This window comes from Rana temporaria, chromosome 3 (assembly GCF_905171775.1).
Source record: "Rana temporaria chromosome 3, aRanTem1.1, whole genome shotgun sequence".
Classification (NCBI taxonomy): domain Eukaryota; kingdom Metazoa; phylum Chordata; class Amphibia; order Anura; family Ranidae; genus Rana; species Rana temporaria.
Window position 1 is genome coordinate 158,332,111 of NC_053491.1, and position 19,384 is coordinate 158,351,494.

The window sequence follows — 19,384 nt, forward strand, 5'->3', positions numbered from 1 at the left end:
ATGAGATAAAGAAATCGGATGTCAGTCTCAGCAGTGGGGGATGTAGCGACACAAACTTACATTTGTGTTGTATTTATAATCTTACTAAAAAAAGACAAAAAGATTGCTCAGAGCTGGATAAACTTTGTGGCAAGACTGGGCACAGATGACTTGACATCCTCTACGGTACAAGATAGAAGTCTATAAAAAAAAAATCAGGTTTACATCCACTTTAAGTTTTCAACTTCTCCATCATGATCATGGCAGTCGCATCTGCTTTCTGCTGTCCCAAAATCTTTTGAGCCAGGGGATCTTTATCCCTGTACCACCAGCAGAATGCGTTCAAGGGTTATGCTCAAACTTCTTTAAGGTTCCAAAACTAAATTGAGAAGGTTGACTCATTCTGGATCTAAAAAAAACTCTAAATTTGTTCCTATGTGTTGGAGAATGGCAGGTCAATCATTGCATACCTTCTTCTGGTGGGTTTTCTGGTCTAGATTGACAATCAGGCTACCGAATCTGCACATTGCCATCTGGCTATGCTCCACATCAAGGAACGCCAGAAATCGTGCTTCTCTAAGGGGAGCAGAATTGATCATCCCTTGGACAGAAATTTCAAGTTCCAGGCCTGCCTGCAGTCCACATCACATGTGTGGAAATTGGAAGGGGGATTTTCTCAGCCACCAGTATCTGGATCCTAGAGAATTGACTCTCAATCCAGAAGTCTTTCAAAGTCTTTCAAATAGGTGGTGAACACCAGATGTGAATATCCTATCACCCATTCACCAGGTCCAGGGACTCTCGGGCCTTTGCAGTGGATACTCTGGTGACACTGGATCAGTTCAACATGATCTACCCCTTTCCATCCCTCCAGGTTCTCCCTCATCTACTCTGCCAAATTGGGAACAATGTAAAAACCTTTCAAGGCCTTTGGGGGGCTTATTTTGCATGGTGCAGGACAAGGAAATTGCATCCTGAAAGACAACAATGAAAGGCTCGATGCTGACATCTGTGCTCCTTCTTGCCATTTTTTACCAAGGAAGTATGTTCCTATTGATGCGGGACATGCCAATATGAAGCTGAAGGGTCTGACCACTGTCTCCAGTGCTAGGTCTTTCAGAGCACCTGTGGCTGCAACAACCTTCTAGTTGTATCTGCTCTTTAAAGGGGATGTAAAGGTACAATTTTCTCCTAAATAGCTTCCTTTACCTTAGTGCAGTCCTCCTTTACTTACCTCATCCTTCCATTTTGCTTTTTAACCACTTACCCCCCGGAACATATTGCTGCCTAAAGACCAGAGTACTTTTTGCGATTCGGGACTGCGTCGCTTTAACAGACAATTGCGCGGTCGTGCGACGTGGCTCCCAAACAAAATTGGCGTCCTTTTTTTCCCACAAATAGAGCTTTCTTTTGGTGGTATTTGATCACCTCTGCGTTTTTTATTTTTTGCGCTATAAACAAAAATAGAGCGACAATTTTGAAAAAAATGAATATTTTTTACTTTTTGCTGTAATAAATATCCCCCAAAAATATATAAAAAAACATTTTTTTTCCTCAGTTTAGGCCGATACGTATTCTTCTACATATTTTTCGTAAAAAAAATCGCAATAAGCGTTTATTGATTGGTTTGCGCAAAAGTTATAGCGTTTACAAAATAGGGGGTATTTTTATGGCATTTTTATTAATATTTTTTTTACTAGTAATGGCGGCGATCAGCGATTTTTTTTTTCGGTATTGCGACATTATGGCGGACACTTCGGACATGTTTGACACATTTTTGGGACCATTGGCATTTTTATAGCGATCAGTGCTATAAAAATGCATTAGATTACTATAAAAATGCCACTGGCAGTGAAGGGGTTAACACTAGGGGGCGGGGAAGGGGTTAAGTATGCCTGGGTGTGTTCTTACTGTGGGGGGGGGGGTGGCCTCACTAGGGGAAACACTGATTTTCTGTTCATACAGTGTATGAACAGAAAATCAGCATTTCCCCTGCTGACAGGAACGAGAGCTGTGTGTTTACACACACAGCTCCCGTTCCCCGCTCTGTACCGAGCGATCGCGTGTGCCCGGCGGCGATCGCGCCCGCCGGGCACACGCACGGGAGTCGGGGGCGAGCGGGGAGCGCGCGCGCGCGCCTCCGGCGGCGCGCGCGCGCCCCCTAGTGGCGGCTATACGATAGGACGTATAGCTACGGGCTCTCGCCCAGGAGAGCCGACCTGCCGCCGTATAATGACGGTGGCTGGTCGGCTACTAGTTAATGTCCTTATTTCTTCTGAAAAATTTCTTCATCAGAAATCCCGGAATCCCATTAAGTGTGCAAATGTTATGAGGACTGCTGGGCTCTGTGGTCCCACAGGCGGTAACTCCAGCTACAAAAGGTTTTGTCCTCAACGAACCTCCAGGGATGGGTACAAATAGCAAAACAAACTATATAGCGTAGTTCTGTATATTTATTGTATAAAATCCAAAATTCCAGGTAATCTACTCACATTAAAACATTAAAAACAATGTGAAACTGGAAGTAGCTGGCCGGAAATGTCACCACCTATGGTCACCTAAGTAAAATAACCAGTGTGCTTTTAAAGAAATGTTAAGAATATTTATTTGTAAATTATCGATTTTATGCAAAAAAAATATGAAACATGGGTATAAATATATGATTGCAGTTTCTTGTTGGTATTGTTTCTTAATGCTAAATATTCTGGTTTATAGGCATTGTTTACATATTCTATGTCTTCTGAAATTATAGGAACAGTTCTTTCAGATTTCTGCTTCTGAGATATTTATGGTAAATAATTTACAAGAACAACTTAATGTCATTATGACCACACTGTGCCCACCAGGAAAATCAATAGGTAAGTGCTTATTGTGTGCACTGTGCATGTTATGTAAGGTTGCCATTTCTTTTGCTTTTTGTGAACTAGTTTCCCTTTGTTAAAGTGAACCTGTGCCCAGACTATGCACACTAAAATATATATTGAATCTGCAGTAAAATCGGCAAGCCTTTATCTCTGTAGCATTAAGGTGTTACTAAACCGAGGACCCTGCATTCAATATATATGAACATGGAAATGACAATATTTTAGTTAATATAAACTGCTAAATACCTTTTCTCATCAGCAGTATGTATATAGAAATCTTATGACTTCTATAAGTGTCCAGCTGAGCACTGTTTAAAGACTGTAGGAGGAGTTTTCATTCTCCCTTTATTGTCCCATGGCACTGCAGGACCCCCGACCCTTTGTCAGGACAGTGCTGATTGGCTCTGTGCTGATCACATGCACCCTCCCAATAAAAAAACAAAACTCTCTATCAATACACACCAAAGTGAGCATGTGCAGAGTGCCCCAAGGCTCTGCTCTATCAGGAAATTAATTGGGGACTGTGGAAGAAGGGGAGGATCAGAGAAGACAGGATTAAACAGTCTTTTTACACAATGCCCAGAATTACCCCTTAGGTTCCACAGTAAGTAGTAAGTCTAACAAGCATTCTTTACTGTTGTGGGTTTAGTAACACTTTACGCATTGTGGCTGCAATTCTTCTATGAAGACTACTTTGGGATAGACATCTCTGGACAGTAGATAGGTGTACCTGGTCCCACTGGTTTCCAACAATTCTTTGCCGATGGCAGTGCTGGACATGCGTCTCATCTGTGTCTACAGTCCCCAGCATTGATTTGGGGTTCTTCAAAAAGAGCTTGAACAGCATATCTTGAAACCCCAGTCTGTTTTGAAATCTTAGCCTGGGAGAGACCTTGCTGATGATGTGTATCAACCTTGTGTCTTGTTGCTGTGCTCACTCTTACCATGATCTGTAACTGACTGGTACACACAATGAGATTCTCGGAAGAATGATCATCCATTTTTTTTTTTTTTTTTTTTTTTTGCATGCTAGTCTCATATTGAAAATGAAGAGTTTACTAAAGTTAAAAAAATTCTCAGAATACAACAGAATAAAAGTTTGGAAGTTATGTAATGTATTGTATTGTAGTGTATTTGTATTGTATTTTTGAAAGACAACTGCTACAGATTAAACAAAAATCGTACCATGTAGTATCGCAGGGGGAAAATGTTCAAGATTGTCCCATCACATATTAATGGCTCTCGAAAGCTGTGTAGTAACGATCAGATTATCGTACGATCGCTTCAAAAGTGGTATTTTCTGTATGATTTTCTGATCGTGTAAAGCCTCATATACTCAATTGGACTTTCATCCTGACTTTTCCGTGGATTTTTGTCCAAAGGTGCATTTGCCCGTGAACTTGTTCTGCATACAGACAGCAGAACATTTTCAGCCAACATTCACCAAACCACGTGATTTTTCAGCTCTTTACCGCCACCCTTTGGGTAACTTCTGCTATTGTTGTCTGGTGTTTTTAGCATTGGTTCGAAGCATGCGTGTTTGTACTTTGGATTTTAGTCCGATGGATTTGTGTACACACGTTCGGATAATCCTGACGGAACACATGTTTTGTCCGAAAATTTGTGAGCATGCTATGCCACATTTGTTGTCGGAAATTCCAACAATTGTCCGATGGAGCATACAGATGATCCGATTGTCCGATAAAACACATCCATCAACCCATTGTTGTCGGAAAATCCGATCGTGTGTATGGGCCTTTAGGGCAATAAAACAGTCCTCCACAACCTCACCTTAGTAGCAGAGTCTGGCAGTTCCTCATCTAGTTTTAAGAGCCGGTTCACACTGGGGCGACCTGGGATCCGACTTCAAGACGCCCCAAGTTGCCCCAAGTCGCGCAGTCGAGAAAATGAATGGAAGTGAATGAGAGCCCTCTTAATGTACACTACTGAAGTCGCTCCGACCTCAGAAAAGGTTCCTCTACCACTTCAATCCGACTTCTAGGCAACTTGTACCCATTGATTTCAATGGAAGTCGCCTCAGAAGTCTGATCACTGTCTTAACTGAAGCAACAATACAGGAAGATAACATACATTTCTCAGGCAAACCCCTCCCTCCCACAGAGCTGATTGTTGTTTGATTGGCCACTGGAAAGCCTCCTGTCCTAGAGGCGACTTTAAGTTGCCTTGTAAGTTGCCTGATGATTCATACTCAAGTCGTGTCCAAGTTGCCTCCCAAAGTCATGCTAGAAGTCGTGTTGCCCCTGTGTGAATGGGCTCTAAGGGCCAGATTCTCAAAGGACTTACGATGGCGCAGCGCCATGTACGCCGTCGTAAATCCTAATCTGGCCCGTCGTATCTATGCGAGTGATTCTTAGAATCAGTTACGCATAGATATCCATTAGATCCGACAGGCGTAAATCTCTTACGCCGTCGGATCTAAACTGCAATTTTTTTTTGCCCGCTAGGTGGCGCTTCCGTCGATTTCCGCGTCGAGTATGCAAATTAGCTAGATACGCGAATTCCCAAACGTACGCGCGGCCGACGCAGTAAAGTTACAACGTTTACGTTAGGCTTTTCCCGGCGTAAAGTTGCCCCTGCTATATGAGGCGCAGCCAATGTTAAGTATGCCCGTCGTTCCCGCGTCGAAATTTTAAAAAGTTACGTCGTTTACGTAAGTCGTCCGTGAATGGGGCTGGACATCATTTGCGTTCACGTCTAAACCAATGACGTCCTTGCGACGTCATTTGGAGCAATGCACACTGGGATATTTTACGGACGGCGCATTGCACCGTTCGTTCGGCGCGGGGATGCGCTTCATTTAAATGATACACGCCCCCTACCCACCGAATTTGAATTCCGCCAGGTGATTTACGCTACGCCGCCGCAACTTTACAGGTAAGTGCTTTGTGAATAAAGCACTTGCCTGAAAAACTTGCGGCGGCATAACGTAAATCGGATACGTTACGCCGCCACAGAGATACGCCCAATGTACCTGAATCTGGCCCTAAGCCTTCTACACACCTTTTTCTGTTAATCGTACACCTGACACTAATCCCTACATTCTACAATTTTCTTGTACAATTTTCCTTTAGATTTACCAAAACTATGTAATGAGCTCAAACCTAAACACTTTCAATTATTTGTATACAATCAGGCAGGCCCTTGCACTACATAGTTGAAGATGAATCTAAAGGAAATTGAATAAGAAAATTGTATAATGTTTGACCAGCCTTACAGTGTGCAAGTATAAGAATTGATGCTGGTGTAAAGACAAAGGGTAGTCGCATCAAATATTGATTTGATTAAGATCTTTATTTTGTTCTTATTATTATTATTCTTACTGTACAGCATTTCTTTACACCTTCCTAAAACTTTTGCATAGAAATATATATCTATATATAGATATATCAGTGGCCACTCGTGCTGTATATTTTGGGGGGACGGAAAACAAGATATCCCGCCAATGCCCTCCCCCTATCGGTCCATTTGCCCACACTTACACCGCCCCAAGCCCACCCTTTTTTTAAGCCAATTTGAGCCTCTAGCTCTAATTACAAGCGTCTAAAAAAAAAAAAAAAAAACATAATCCATTGGAATCCAATCCTAATTGATGGGCCACCACTGATATCTATCTTTTATCTTTGCAAGCTACTGTGAGGACCATGTGATATCATATTTTATATTTATTGATATACAGTTACATTAAAAACTATATTTAATGATGTAGTGATATTTTATATAAACATTTTTAACCCCCAAGCTATAATGCATGAAATGTTCTATTTCTCTTATACAGAGAGATCATCATTTACTTTAAAACAAAAATAATTAATTATGTATTATTCAATATTAATATTTCCCTGGATCGTCTTTCAGGACAGCCACCTTAGAGAGATCCCGGCTCCTCCCCTCTCAGGAAACACCGCCTTCAATCAGAGATTTAAGTCTCATCCTCCCACTGGCCCTTCAGTTATGGTGTTTCCTCCGGTGGGGAGACACCGCTGTGGAACCAGGAGCCGATGGCTGGGGAAGCTGAGGCTTTATTGGGCAATTTTTAGAAGATTGAGTTCTTCTGCCTAAAAAGTTTACATTTTTATTTTTGAATTTGGCGCTCAGGCCGGCTAGTGAGTCGTCACCTGCAGCGCCGCATGTGCGTCCCAGCGTCTCTTTGGGGAGAAGAGTAAGCTGGGAGGTCCGTCGTTTTCTCTGCCTAGGGTGGCGCTGTGGGCTGCCTCAGGTCCCCCCTGCTTTGCAGCCAGCTTGGAGCTCGCTGGTCCGGAGGATGGGCGACGTCAGTTCCGGTTGGGGGCGGGACAGCCACACGAGGCCGCGTCTTCCGGTTCCGGACGCGGCCTAGGAAAGCGGACCACGCACGCTGGCTGGTGCAGTCTCTCCAGTCTGAGGTGTCGGCTAAGGAGACAACGGACCACCGCTCCGCTGAGCAGCAATGTCGGAGACAGAGGTCTCGAGGACAGCTCCATCCGAGGAAAGCGCCAGCCAGCCGCAGGTAAGTGAACCCTGGGGTGGTGTTCACCTGCCTATACCCTGTTAGCTCCACGGGTGTTTTTTCCCTTCCTGGTGGTCGGTGGGGATAGGAGTTTCTGGGACCCTGGTCGTAGTTGGTCCTGGGGGGCACTCCTGGTGATCCCTGTGTTTATTGCTGGTGGGCCCCAGCTAATGTGCTGCTGTCTTTTGTTTGCTTCTCTTTTCAGAAAGCCTCAAGCAAATCAGCCCATGGCTCTAAAAGGAAGTGCCCTGTGTGCAGATCAACACTAGGGGAATCCTGGTTGAAAACGCTCTGTAAGCGTTGTATTGGGGATGTTTTAAGAGAACAGACAGCAGAACAGGGGGCAGAGCTGGCGGCGTCAGTTAAGGAGCTTTCTAGTACCTTTCAGTCCTTTCAAGCTCTTTTTTCCTCTTTTCAACTGCCCCAGCCCCAAAGCAGTGTCCCACCAGCACAGCAGGTTGTTTCACCTAATCCTACGGATTTTCTCCCTAGTAGTGGCGAGAAACCGGAGGGTCTAGCGGAGGACATTGAGGAAGAAGCGGGTAGCGCCATTTCTGATTCCCAGGAGGAATCAGATATAGAGGGGCTGGACGGGGAGTCCTCCAAAGCCTCAAGGTACAAACTTTCTCTAGAGGATGTGGAGGAGCTTTTAGATGCCATCCACACCACTCTAGGTATCCAGGAGGAAAAGAAAGTTTTGTCATTACATGACCAAATGTATAGGGGTCTGGAGGAACAGAAAAATAAAGTTTTTCCAGTCCATGATGTGTTGGTCAATGCCATTAAAAAAGAATGGCAAGACCCAGAGAGGAAACCTTTTTTCTCTAATGCACTAAAAAGGAGGTTTCCTTTTGCAGGTGAAGATAGTTTAGTTTGGAATAAAACTCCAAAACTAGACGCAGCATTCTCTCAAGTATCCAGAAATACAGATCTGGCCTTCGAGGATATGGGGGTACTCTCTGACCCCATGGATAAGAGGATGGATTCCCTTTTGAAAAAGTCCTGGGAATCATCACAGACAAATCTCAAACCCGCCATGGCAGCCACGGTAGTGGCCCGTAATATGGAGTTTTGGCTCACGCAAATCAAGGCGCATATCGAAGCTAATACAGCAAAGGATGTTATCCTTGCTTCTTTTCCCACGCTCCTTAAAGGGGTGGCCTATCTGGCAGATGCCTCGGCCGAATCAGTACGCATGTCCGCCAGATCGTCAGCCCTGACCAATTCAGCAAGGAGAGCCTTGTGGCTTAAGACGTGGCAGGGGGACAGTGCGTCTAAGATAAAACTCTGTGGCATACCGCTTACCGGAGATTTATTATTTGGGCCTGGTCTGGAAGCCGTCCTGGATAGGACGGCTGATAAAAAGAAAGCTTTTCCCATTAAAAGGAAATTTGGGCAACAGGCAAAAAGAAAATTTCAGTTTCCTAGGAAATCTGAGACCCCTAAAACAGGTCAACAAAAGAAAGTTTGGGGACCTAAGGGGAAAGGGCGTGGGGCGGCGATTTTTCGCCCTCCTGAACAGCCCAAAAAGGCCCAGTGACATGGTAACAGTGGGAGGAAGGTTGGGGGCCTTCCTCCCACAGTGGGAGGTGATCACCTCAAACCAATTTGTTTTGGTGATCATCAGACGGGGCTACAGGTTGGAGTTCTCAAATCCCCCACCTCTCAGGTTTTTGATTACCAACCTACCAATATGCGGGGAAAAAGCCTCCGCTCTTCTATCCTCTTTACAGGAATTGGAAGAGCAGGAGGTGATTGTCCAGGTGCCAGGTCCGGAGACAAGCAGAGGCTTTTACTCCCACATTTTTGTGGTCCGCAAGCCATCAGGGAAATTCAGGCTCATCCTGAATTTGAAGCCTCTGAATGTCTCCGTCAAGTACAGGAGATTCAGAATGGATTCGATCTATTCGGTCAGAGCGTTACTCCCGCCAAACTGCTTCATGGCATCCATCGATCTAAAAGATGCGTATCTGCATATTCCCATAGCCGAGGATCATCAAAAAATATCTGAGGCTAGCAGTAAGGACTGGGAATCGGGTACTGCATTGGCAGTTCAAAGCTCTCCCCTTTGGGCTATCGTCTTCCCCCCGAATCTTCACAAAAGTAATGGTAGAAGTTCTGGCCTTTCTGCGACTCAAAGGTCTTTCGATAGTCGCATATCTAGACGATCTTCTCCTGTTTGCACCCTCAGCGGAACAATTGGTTCAGGATCTTCAGGTAGCAAGAGACATCCTGGAGAAATTGGGATGGCTTCTGAACCTAGAAAAGTCCAGTTTAGTCCCAGCCCAGAGAGTCACCTTCCTGGGTTATGTGGTGGACTCAACGATCCAAAGGGTCTTTCTTCCCTCAGAAAAGGTCCTAAAGGTGGACAAGACCATGTTACGGTTGCAGAGCAACAGTCAGGTTTCAGTCAGGGAGGCCATGTCAGGATTGGGATTACTAACATCCACACTTCCGGCAGTACATTGGGCGGGACTGCACTTTCGTCCTCTTCAGTTATTTATTCTGAAGGTTTGGGACCACAGTCAGACCTCTTTGGATGCCTTAATCTCCATCCCAAATCAGGTCAAAAGGTCACTCTGGTGGTGGAGAAAGGGAGCAAATCTGTCCCAGGGTCTCGAGTGGATCCTGCCAGTGACCAAGACAGTCACAACCGATGCCAGCGGTTCCAGTTGGGGAGCACACTTGGGTCCCAAGTGGGTCCAAGGGACCTGGAGGAAAGAGGACGCTCTAAGATCCTCCAACTGGAGGGAGCTGAGAGCAGTAGAACTAGCGCTCAGAGCCTTTCAGGGGGAACTTCAGGGACAACATGTGAGAATCCGTTCGGACAATTCCCCAACAGTAGCCTACATCAACAGGCAGGGGGGTACAAAAAGTTGCTCCCTATGGCTTCTGGCAGAAGCCATCCTGAAGTGGGCCGAACTCAATGTATTGTCCCTGTCTGCAACCCACTTGAAGGGAGATCAGAACCAGACAGCGGACTTCCTCTGCAGAACAACTCTGAGGGAAGGCGATTGGATCTTAAAGCAGGAGGTATTCAACATGATTGTTCAGAGATGGGGAACACCATGCATAGACCTCTTTGCCTCGAAACACAATACCAAGACAAGTCTTTTCTTCTCCCTAAACAGATGGGACGGAGCGCTGGGAATAGACGCACTCGCCCAGACTTGGGCATTTTCAAGGTGCTATGCCTTCCCCCCTCCGGTCCTGATTCCGGCAGTATTGAGGAAGTTGCAAGGGGAGAATACGATCCTCATCTTGATCGCTCCTTATTGGCCCAGGAGACCGTGGTTCTCCATTCTAAAGAACCTGGCAATAGAACCTCCTTGGATCCTTCCGGCCCAGACCGACCTTCTTTCTCAGGGTCCAATCTGATGCCCTCAGGTAGACAGGTGGAACCTGGCAGCCTGGCTTCTGAGGAGTCATTGTTGAGGGGCAGGGGTTTTTCTGAGCGTCTAATTAAGACTCTCCTAAATTGTAGGAAAGTAGAAACTCAAAACATCTATTGTAAGGTGTGGAGACGTTTTAACATATGGTGCTCAGAAGGCTCCTTTGACGTTCATAGTTCAGTGGCAGTGCTAGAATTCCTACAGTCAGGTGCAGACAAAGGTTTAGCACTTAGCACATTGAAAGGACAAGTTTCTGCATTGAGCGTTTTTCTAGAGAAACAACTAGCGTTAGACCCTTGGATAGCAAGGTTCTTCAAGGGTCTAAGTAGACAGAGGCCAGTTAGAACCTCTTCCCTTCCAGTTTGGAACCTCTCTTTGGTTTTACAGGCTCTTACAAAAGAACCTTTTGAACCACTAGAATCCTGTTCTTTGAAACTAATTACCCTCAAAACTGTGTTTTTGGTGGCAATTACCACGGCAAGACGAGTCAGCGAACTCGAAGCCCTTTCCATCAGGGCCCCTTATTTTCAAGTTTTTCCGGACAGGGTTATTTTCAAAACCGATCCGGCCTTCCTGCCAAAAGTGGCTTCAAGATTTCATAGGAGCCAAGAAATCATCTTACCCACTTTTTGTTCTAATCCTGTGAAGGAACAGGAACGTTCATTCCATAATTTAGATGTTAGGAGGTGCATTCTCCAATACTTAGAATGCACTAGACAATTTAGAAAGTCAGAGTCCCTTTTTGTATTATTTTCAGGATCTAAGAAAGGATCCAGGGCGTCCAGACGGACTATAGCCAGATGGCTTAAATCGGCTATTGTTCAAGCTTATGAGTTAGGAGGGTCAGACCCCCCAGATGGGATCAGGGCACATTCCACTAGAGCGGCTGCAGCTTCACAGGCGGAATGGGCTGGTGCTTCTCCTGAGCAAATTTGTAAGGCTGCAACGTGGTCCAGCTTCAACACGTTTGTCAAGCACTACAGATTGGATCTGCTGTCAGCAAAGGACCAAGCCTTTGGTCGTAAAGTTCTGCAAGCAGTAGTCCCACCCTAAGGTAAGGTGCTCGCTTATCCTCTCTAAGGTGGCTGTCCTGAAAGACGATCCAGGGAAATATGGAGTTACTTACCGGTAACGTCCTTTTCCAGGAGTCTTTCAGGACAGCACCGGTACCCACCCAGGTACTGGACGTCTGAGGACTCATCACATAAGACCGTCAGGTAAGATTGTAATGTTTGTGTTGTATGACGTGTTCTTGTGTCTCCCCAGTTGGCCGGAGGTGCTCGTGATAAACTGAAGGGCCAGTGGGAGGATGAGACTTAAATCTCTGATTGAAGGCGGTGTTTCCTGAGAGGGGAGGAGCCGGGATCTCTCTAAGGTGGCTGTCCTGAAAGACTCCTGGAAAAGGACGTTACCGGTAAGTAACTCCATATTTTAAGCATTTTATTTTATTTATTTCTATTTATTTTCACATTTTATGAATAGTGTATACCTGAATGGCAGATGCAGGTTCAACCATTTTACTATACACCATTAATAAGTTTAAAAAAAGCATGTGTGATTATTGTCTAAATATGAATAATTACAATGTTGCATAGTTATAGGGTGTTTTTTAATTGTGAATGGGGAACTTTTAATATTATATATTTATTAGGAAGTTTTTCATAAGGTGAATGTTACTTTAATCTCGCAAGATTACAGCCGGCATTTCCAGTTCTTCTGAGTTCCAAGCATTTGTAGATCACCTTTGTTCTCCTTAACAGACACTCAGCCTGGCCATTTGTGCGATGTAGACACTGCATGTGATTCACACATGAATCGGACCGCATTCCTGTGCATATCGCATGTGATGTCTGTGCGGTGCAGTTTCAAAATCGCATCCCCACCAAAATGATGCAGGACCTTTTTTTCCCCCGACACATAGTTACATAGTTACATAGTTAGTCAGGTCGAAAAAAGACACAAGTCCATCCAGTTCAACCACAAAAAATAAAAAACAAAATAAAAAACACAGTAAAATCCTATACACCCAACTCCATACCCACAGTTGATCCAGAGGAAGGCAAAAAACCCCAGCAGAGCATGATCCAATTTGCTACAGCAGGGGAAAAAATTCCTTCCTGATCCCCCGAAAGGCAATCGGATTTACCCTGGATCAACTTTACCTACAAATCTTGGTACTCAGTTATATTCTGTACATTTAGGAAATAATCCAGGCCTTTCTTAAAGCAATCTACTGAGCTGGCCAGAACCACCTTTGGAGGGAGTCTGTTCCACATTTTCACAGCTCTTACTGTGAAAAAACCTTTCCGTATTTGGAGATGAAATCTCTTTCCTCTAGACGTAAAGAGTGCCCCCTTGTCCTCGGTGTTGACCGTAAAGTGAATAACTCAACACCAAGTCCACTGTATGGACCTCTTATATATTTGTACATGTTGATAATATCCCCCCTTATTCTTCTCTTCTCAAGAGTGAATAAATTCAGTTCTTCTAATCTTTCCTCATAGCTGAGCTCCTCCATGCCTCTTATCAGTTTGGTTGCCCTTCTCTGCACTTTCTCCAGTTCTCCGATGTCCTTTTTGAGAACTGGTGCCCAAAACTCAACTGCATATTCCAGATGAGGTCTTACTAATGATTTGTACAGGGGCAAAATTATATCTCTGTCTCTGGAGTCCATACCTCTCTTAATACAAGAAAGGACTTTGCTCGCTTTGGAAACCGCAGCTTGGCATTGCATGCCATTATTGAGCTTATGATCAACTAAAACCCCCAGATCCTTCTCCACTACAGATCCCCCAGTTGTACTCCCCCTAGTATGTATGATGCATGCATGTTCTTAGCCCCCAAGTGCATAAATTTACATTTATCAACATTAAACCTCATCTGCCACTTAGTCGCCCAATTAGACAGAGCATTGAGGCGGGCTTGTAAATTGGAGACATCCTGCAAGGACGTTATTCCACTGCATAGCTTGGTGTCATCTGCAAAGACAGAAATGTTACTTTTGATCTCAGACCCAATATCATTTATAAATATATTGAAAAGTAAGGGTCCCAGCACTGAACCTTGGGGTACACCACTGATAACCTTGGACCATTCAGAGTAAGAATCATTAACCACGACTCTCTGAATTCTGTCTTTCAGACAGTTTTCTATCCATTTACAAACTGATATATCCAATCCTGTAGACCTTACCTTACACATGAGCCGTGTGTGCGGAACTGTATCGAACGCTTTTGCAAAATCCAAATATATCACGTCCACAGCCACGCCTCAGTCACAATGTGATTCTGGCAATTGCACTGTGTTTTGCAATGTGTTTCGGGGTACCATTGACTCCTGCGACAGATCGCATAAACGCTGCGTAATTGCAATGCGATGCAGGAAATGCAGAGGATTCACTGCGTTTCCCGCATTGCATAAACGTGAACCAAGGCTCAGAGAAGAACTGTTTACTCTCCGCCTTGGTTCACACTTATACGATGCGGGAAACACAGCGAAGCCTTGCCTTTCCCGCATCACATTTGCATGGCCTCCATGTGATATACTGCAGGTGTCAATGACACCCCGAAACAGATCACACAACACAGTTCGATTTCCAGAATCGTATTTGGTTCAGGTGCGGGGAAAAAAAAATATCCTGCACTATTTTGGTGCAGATGCAATGTGATTTCAGCCAAACCAAATGTATGACTAAAATCACATCGAATGCGGTGCGATTCCTGTGTGAATCACACCCAGTGTCTTCATCGCACAATGTAAACCCAGGCTGAGAATGTTGGCCATCTAATCAGCAGTGATTTACTGCTGCTTAATAAATGGACACCTATATCTTTTGTGGGTTTTTTTGTTAGCAAGTTAGTTTGGCTTTAACCACTTGCCGACCTCCTCATGTAAATATACATCAGCAGAATGGCACGGACAGGCACATGCATGTACCTATACGTCCTCTGCTTGACGCGGGTGGGGGGTCCGATCGGGACCCCCCCCCCCCCCCCCCGGTACATGCGGTGGTCGGCAAGCCTCGGGGAGCGATCCGGGACGACCGGGCGGCTATTCGTTTATAGTCGCGATCGCTCCCCGGAGCTGAAGAACGGGGAGAGCCGTGTGTAAACACGGCTTCCCCGTGCTTCACTATGGCGGCGCATCGATCGAGTGATCCCTTTTATTAGGGAGACTCGATCGATGATGTCAGTCCTACAGCCACACCCCCCTATAGTTGTAAACACACACACACTGAACCCTAAATGTTACAGCGCCCCCTGTGTTTAACTCCCAAACTGCAACTGTCATTTTCACAAAAAATAATGCAATTTAAATGCATTTTTTGCTGTGAAAATGACAAATGTGTCAAAATTGTCCGAAGTGTCCGCCATAATGTCGCAGTCACGAAAAAAATCGCTGATCGCCGCCATTAGTAGTAAAAAAAATAAAAAATAAAAAATGCAATAAAACTATCCCCTATTTTGTAAACGCTATAAATTTTGCGCAAACCAACCGATAAACGATTATTGCGATTTTTTTTTACCAAAAATAGGTAGAAGAATACGTATCGGCCTAAATTGAGGAAAAAAAAAAATTATATATGTTTTTGGGGGATATTTATTATAGCAAAAAGTAAAAAATATTGAATTTTTTTCAAAATTGTCGCTCTATTTTTGTTTATAGCGCAAAAAACAAAAACCGCAGAGGTGATCAAATACCACCAAAAGAAAGCTCTATTTGTGGGGAAAAAAGGATGCCAATTTTGTTTGGGAGCCACGTCGCACGACCGCGCAATTGTCTGTTAAAGCGACGCAGTCCCGAACTGTAAAAACCCCTTGGGTCTTTAGGCAGCATATTGGTCCGGGGCTTAAGTGGTTAAAGACCTGAATCTAAATCTCATGCAGTAGTCATTTATATGGATATCATAGTTTTGTTTTTATTTTGGTTTTTGGTTTTTCCACATTTTCTCCTAATTATGTTAATACATTGCTTTTTAACTAGGTAACAATTTAATTCCTGAATTACATTTTTTTTTTTTTTACAGTAAAATACATTTTTTTAAATATGTAAACTTTCAGGTACAAAAAATGAATTGCTCAATTTTGTACATTATCATGACTTCTTGCAATTGCTTTTTAAATAAGCCTGTAGCTGGTGTTGGCCATTAGTAAAGACTGCTTGCTACAAGTGAAGATGATGTGCGGTTGTTGCACACTTCAGCATCTATTACCATAGTGAAATTCCCTGAGAGAATTGCTTTTTCAACCTGATAGTTTTGGCAGCTGTTGATCAGTCTTTCCTTGCAGATGTAGTTGCATATGACCCAGTAGGTGCTTCATGTTTGAAATGTTAAAAGGGCATACATTGGAATTATTTGCATCAAGATCTTTTGTCACAATTTGAGATTGTTTTCTTAGCTTTACATTTTTAAGAAATCCTTTTATTGATACTATAGTTAGTGGAACAGGTCATAAAAGTAGGTTTAGTCTTTTAACCACTTAAGCCCTGGACCATTATGCAGCTAAAGGACCAGGCCACTTTTTGCGGTTCGGCACTGCGTCGCTTTAACTGACAATTGCGCGGTCATGCGACGTGGCTCCCAAACAAAATTGGCGTCCTTTTTTTCCCACAAATAGAGCTTTCTTTTGGTGGTATTTGATCACCTCTGCGTTTTTTATTTTTTGCGCTATAAACAAAAATAGAGCGACAATTTTGAAAAAAATTAAATATTTTTTATTTTTTGCTGTAATAAATATCCCCCCAAAAAATATTAAAAAAATAAGAGAAGAACGGGGAAGGTTTGTTTACACTGACCTCTCCCCGTTCTTCAGCTCCTGTGAACGGATCACAGGACACCGGCGGCAATCGGGTCCCGCGGTCACGGAGCTCAGGACTAGGTCGAGAGCGCAGCACGCTCGCGACCCACGGATGGGCTCTTAAAGGCGACGTACCTGTACATGCCTGTGCCCAGCCTTTCCCTTCTGCCGACGTATATATCGGCGTGAAGGGGTCCTCAAGTGGTTAATGGCTGTGTGTTGGGTTATTTTGAGGGGACAGAAAATTTACACTGTTATACAAGCTGTACACTCACTACTTTTACATTGTAGCAAAGTGTAATTTCTTCAGTGTTATTGCATGATACTGTGTGTATGTATGTGTGTATATATATATATATATATATATATATATATATATATATATAAAAAATTACAAATGCTACAGTCCACAAAAGAAGCTAAACATATGCATTTTTTCTCTTACTTTCTCTGACATATAAACTAATTCTACCCTATAATATTATTTAACATTTAACACAGTTATGATATTTACAAAAAGTATTTATATTAAAGTGGAAATACGCTGCAGTTGAGCGCCGCAAGCAAAAAATGCCATTTATTTCATGTTTAATATTCAAAGCAAACTCCCTCATCCATCCTTGTCTCCATGCTTTATTTGCTTTATAACATAGTCAATGTTGATTGAGAGAGTGAAGTTCCCCTTTGAGATCTTTTTTCAAAAACAGATATACCCTTGATTGTTCGGCAGTACATTTGAAACCCCTTTGTATTTTAGGTCACAAAAGTGGATTTATCCTTTAAGTAGCGGTCATATAAAAGTACCTGTATGTGTTTCTGTGAATGTGTATGTATTCGTATATTCATTGTTTATCCACTTTGTTAGGTGAATACCCATGGATGGACTGCTGCATTAAATCATATCATTCTTGTGATGGAAGAGAAGAACAAAATTTGTATGAAATCTTTGATACACTGATTTCATAAAGAAGTTTAACCAGCACACATTCTTTGCACCTTGGACTCTGTTTAAAGGAGATGGAAATCCCAGTGTGAAGCCCAGTATTCACTGTGATCAGCAAAAAGATGGCAGCTAGATAAATATAAGGATGCAAGCCAATTCCTTTTTTACTGTTTTGGATGAAAAGAAAAAAGTACAAATGTGTGTTTATAATTTGATGTACAAATTTCAATTTCTTTATGTATATATGTGTATAAAGTTTCTATTGAAGTGTGGATTCTGTTGTTTCTATTCAGTTGTGTTTATATGTCAGTCAGAGTGTGTAAAAAAAGTCAATTCATTAAGATGTGCATTTTGGTTCATCCACTTTTGGGCCACCCTATAGCAGTTTTACTGCTACTGGGCGACACCTGTGTGCCAGATCACGTATTTTTACGTGATGCGACACTTCCAGTTAGGGGGGGCGCATGCGTGCTCTCTTCTGTCGTGATTACACACAGTGGAAGCTGAACGGTGGGTGCAGGGTACTCAATGTACTCAATCATCGGGCAGAGAGACAGAACTGTGATTTGCCTATGTAAACAAGGCAGATAGCCGTTCTGACGAGGGGAAATGGATGGAGTTGGTGTCCCTGCACAGCAGGGAATAAATTCCATCTCTTTCCCTAGTTTAAAGCACCTCACACAGTATAATAAAACACTGGTTAGGCACACAGTTAACCCTTTGATCGCCCTTGATGTTAACCCCTTCCCAGCAAGTGTCATTAGTACAGTGACGGTGCATATATTTTTAGCACTGATCACTGTATTAGAGTCACTGGTCAAGTTAGTGTCAGAATGTCTGCCGCAATATTGTAGTCCTGCTATAAGTCTCCGGTCGCCACCATTACTAGTAAAACATTTTTTTTAAATATCCCATAGTTTGTAGATGCTATAGCTTTTGCGTAAAACAATCACTATATGCTTATTGGGATTTTTTTACCAAAAATTAGTAGAAGAATACATATTGGCCTACATTTATGAAGAAATTCGATTTAACGTTTTGTTTTTTTAATGGATAGGTTTTATAGCAGAAAGTAAAAAATATATATATTTTTATTTTTCAAAATTGTCTGTCCTTTTTTTGTTTGGTTTGCACAGCTATTCCCTATGAAGGAAAAAGTCACTAAGAAGTGGACTAGTGGAATCTCTTTGCTTAATAAGAGTCTTGCATGCCCAGTGAATGATATCCCAGTCTTTATGGATCTAGCTGATAAACAGTTGGAGACGTTGCTCAAGGCATCTTTTGCTTTGGTTGGGGCTGCTATGCAGTCAGCAGTAGCAACTATTGGCATCTGCCACAGCTTTAAGGGAAAAATTAAGCAACTGTCTAGGAGAATGGACCCCACAGGCAGTGAGTTAGACCTGGGGGAATGTTTAGCCAGTTTCCGTCGAGCTCTTTGTTTTACTGTGGATGCAGCAAATGTCACTAAGACACACGATCAGAAAATCTGATGAAAAATACAGCTTTCAAAGTGAAAATCTGATTGTTGGTGCATAGCTTTCGAGAGCTGATTACAACAGTTCATGCAAAATTATCTAAAGGGACAAACATGAAAAATGTTCTTGTATGATACCAAAATGTCTTAATTTCATTTAATCAGTACAGTATTCGTCTGGAAAAAAAAAAATCGAAGGACCAAGACCATGCATGCTCAGAAACGACAGAATAAATTGCAATACAATACAACACATTACATCCCTTCCGAAGTTGTATTCTGTTGTACGAGAACATTTTTGTAACTCAAGTAACCTCTTCTCTTTTGGTATGAGACTAGCATGCAAAAATAATGGACAATTATTCGTTGGACATTCTCATTGTGTGTACGAAGCTTAAGTCTCCCTCGACGTAGCAGACAAAAGGGT

General features: G+C 43.1%; 1 protein-coding gene across 3 annotated transcripts in view; it reads left to right on the forward strand.

Moving 5' to 3' along the window:
* POT1 (protection of telomeres 1) overlaps positions 1-17,757 on the forward strand; it is a 123,919-nt gene extending 106,162 nt beyond the window's left edge. For all 3 annotated transcript variants that reach the window (XM_040343696.1, XM_040343697.1, XM_040343695.1), the window contains 2 exons: positions 2,732-2,837; positions 17,406-17,757. In XM_040343696.1, the coding sequence (XP_040199630.1) occupies positions 2,732-2,837; positions 17,406-17,506 (207 nt within the window). In that variant the 3' untranslated portion in view covers positions 17,507-17,757. The remainder of the gene's footprint in view (positions 1-2,731; positions 2,838-17,405) is intronic.
* The last annotated feature ends 1,627 nt before the right edge of the window (positions 17,758-19,384 follow it).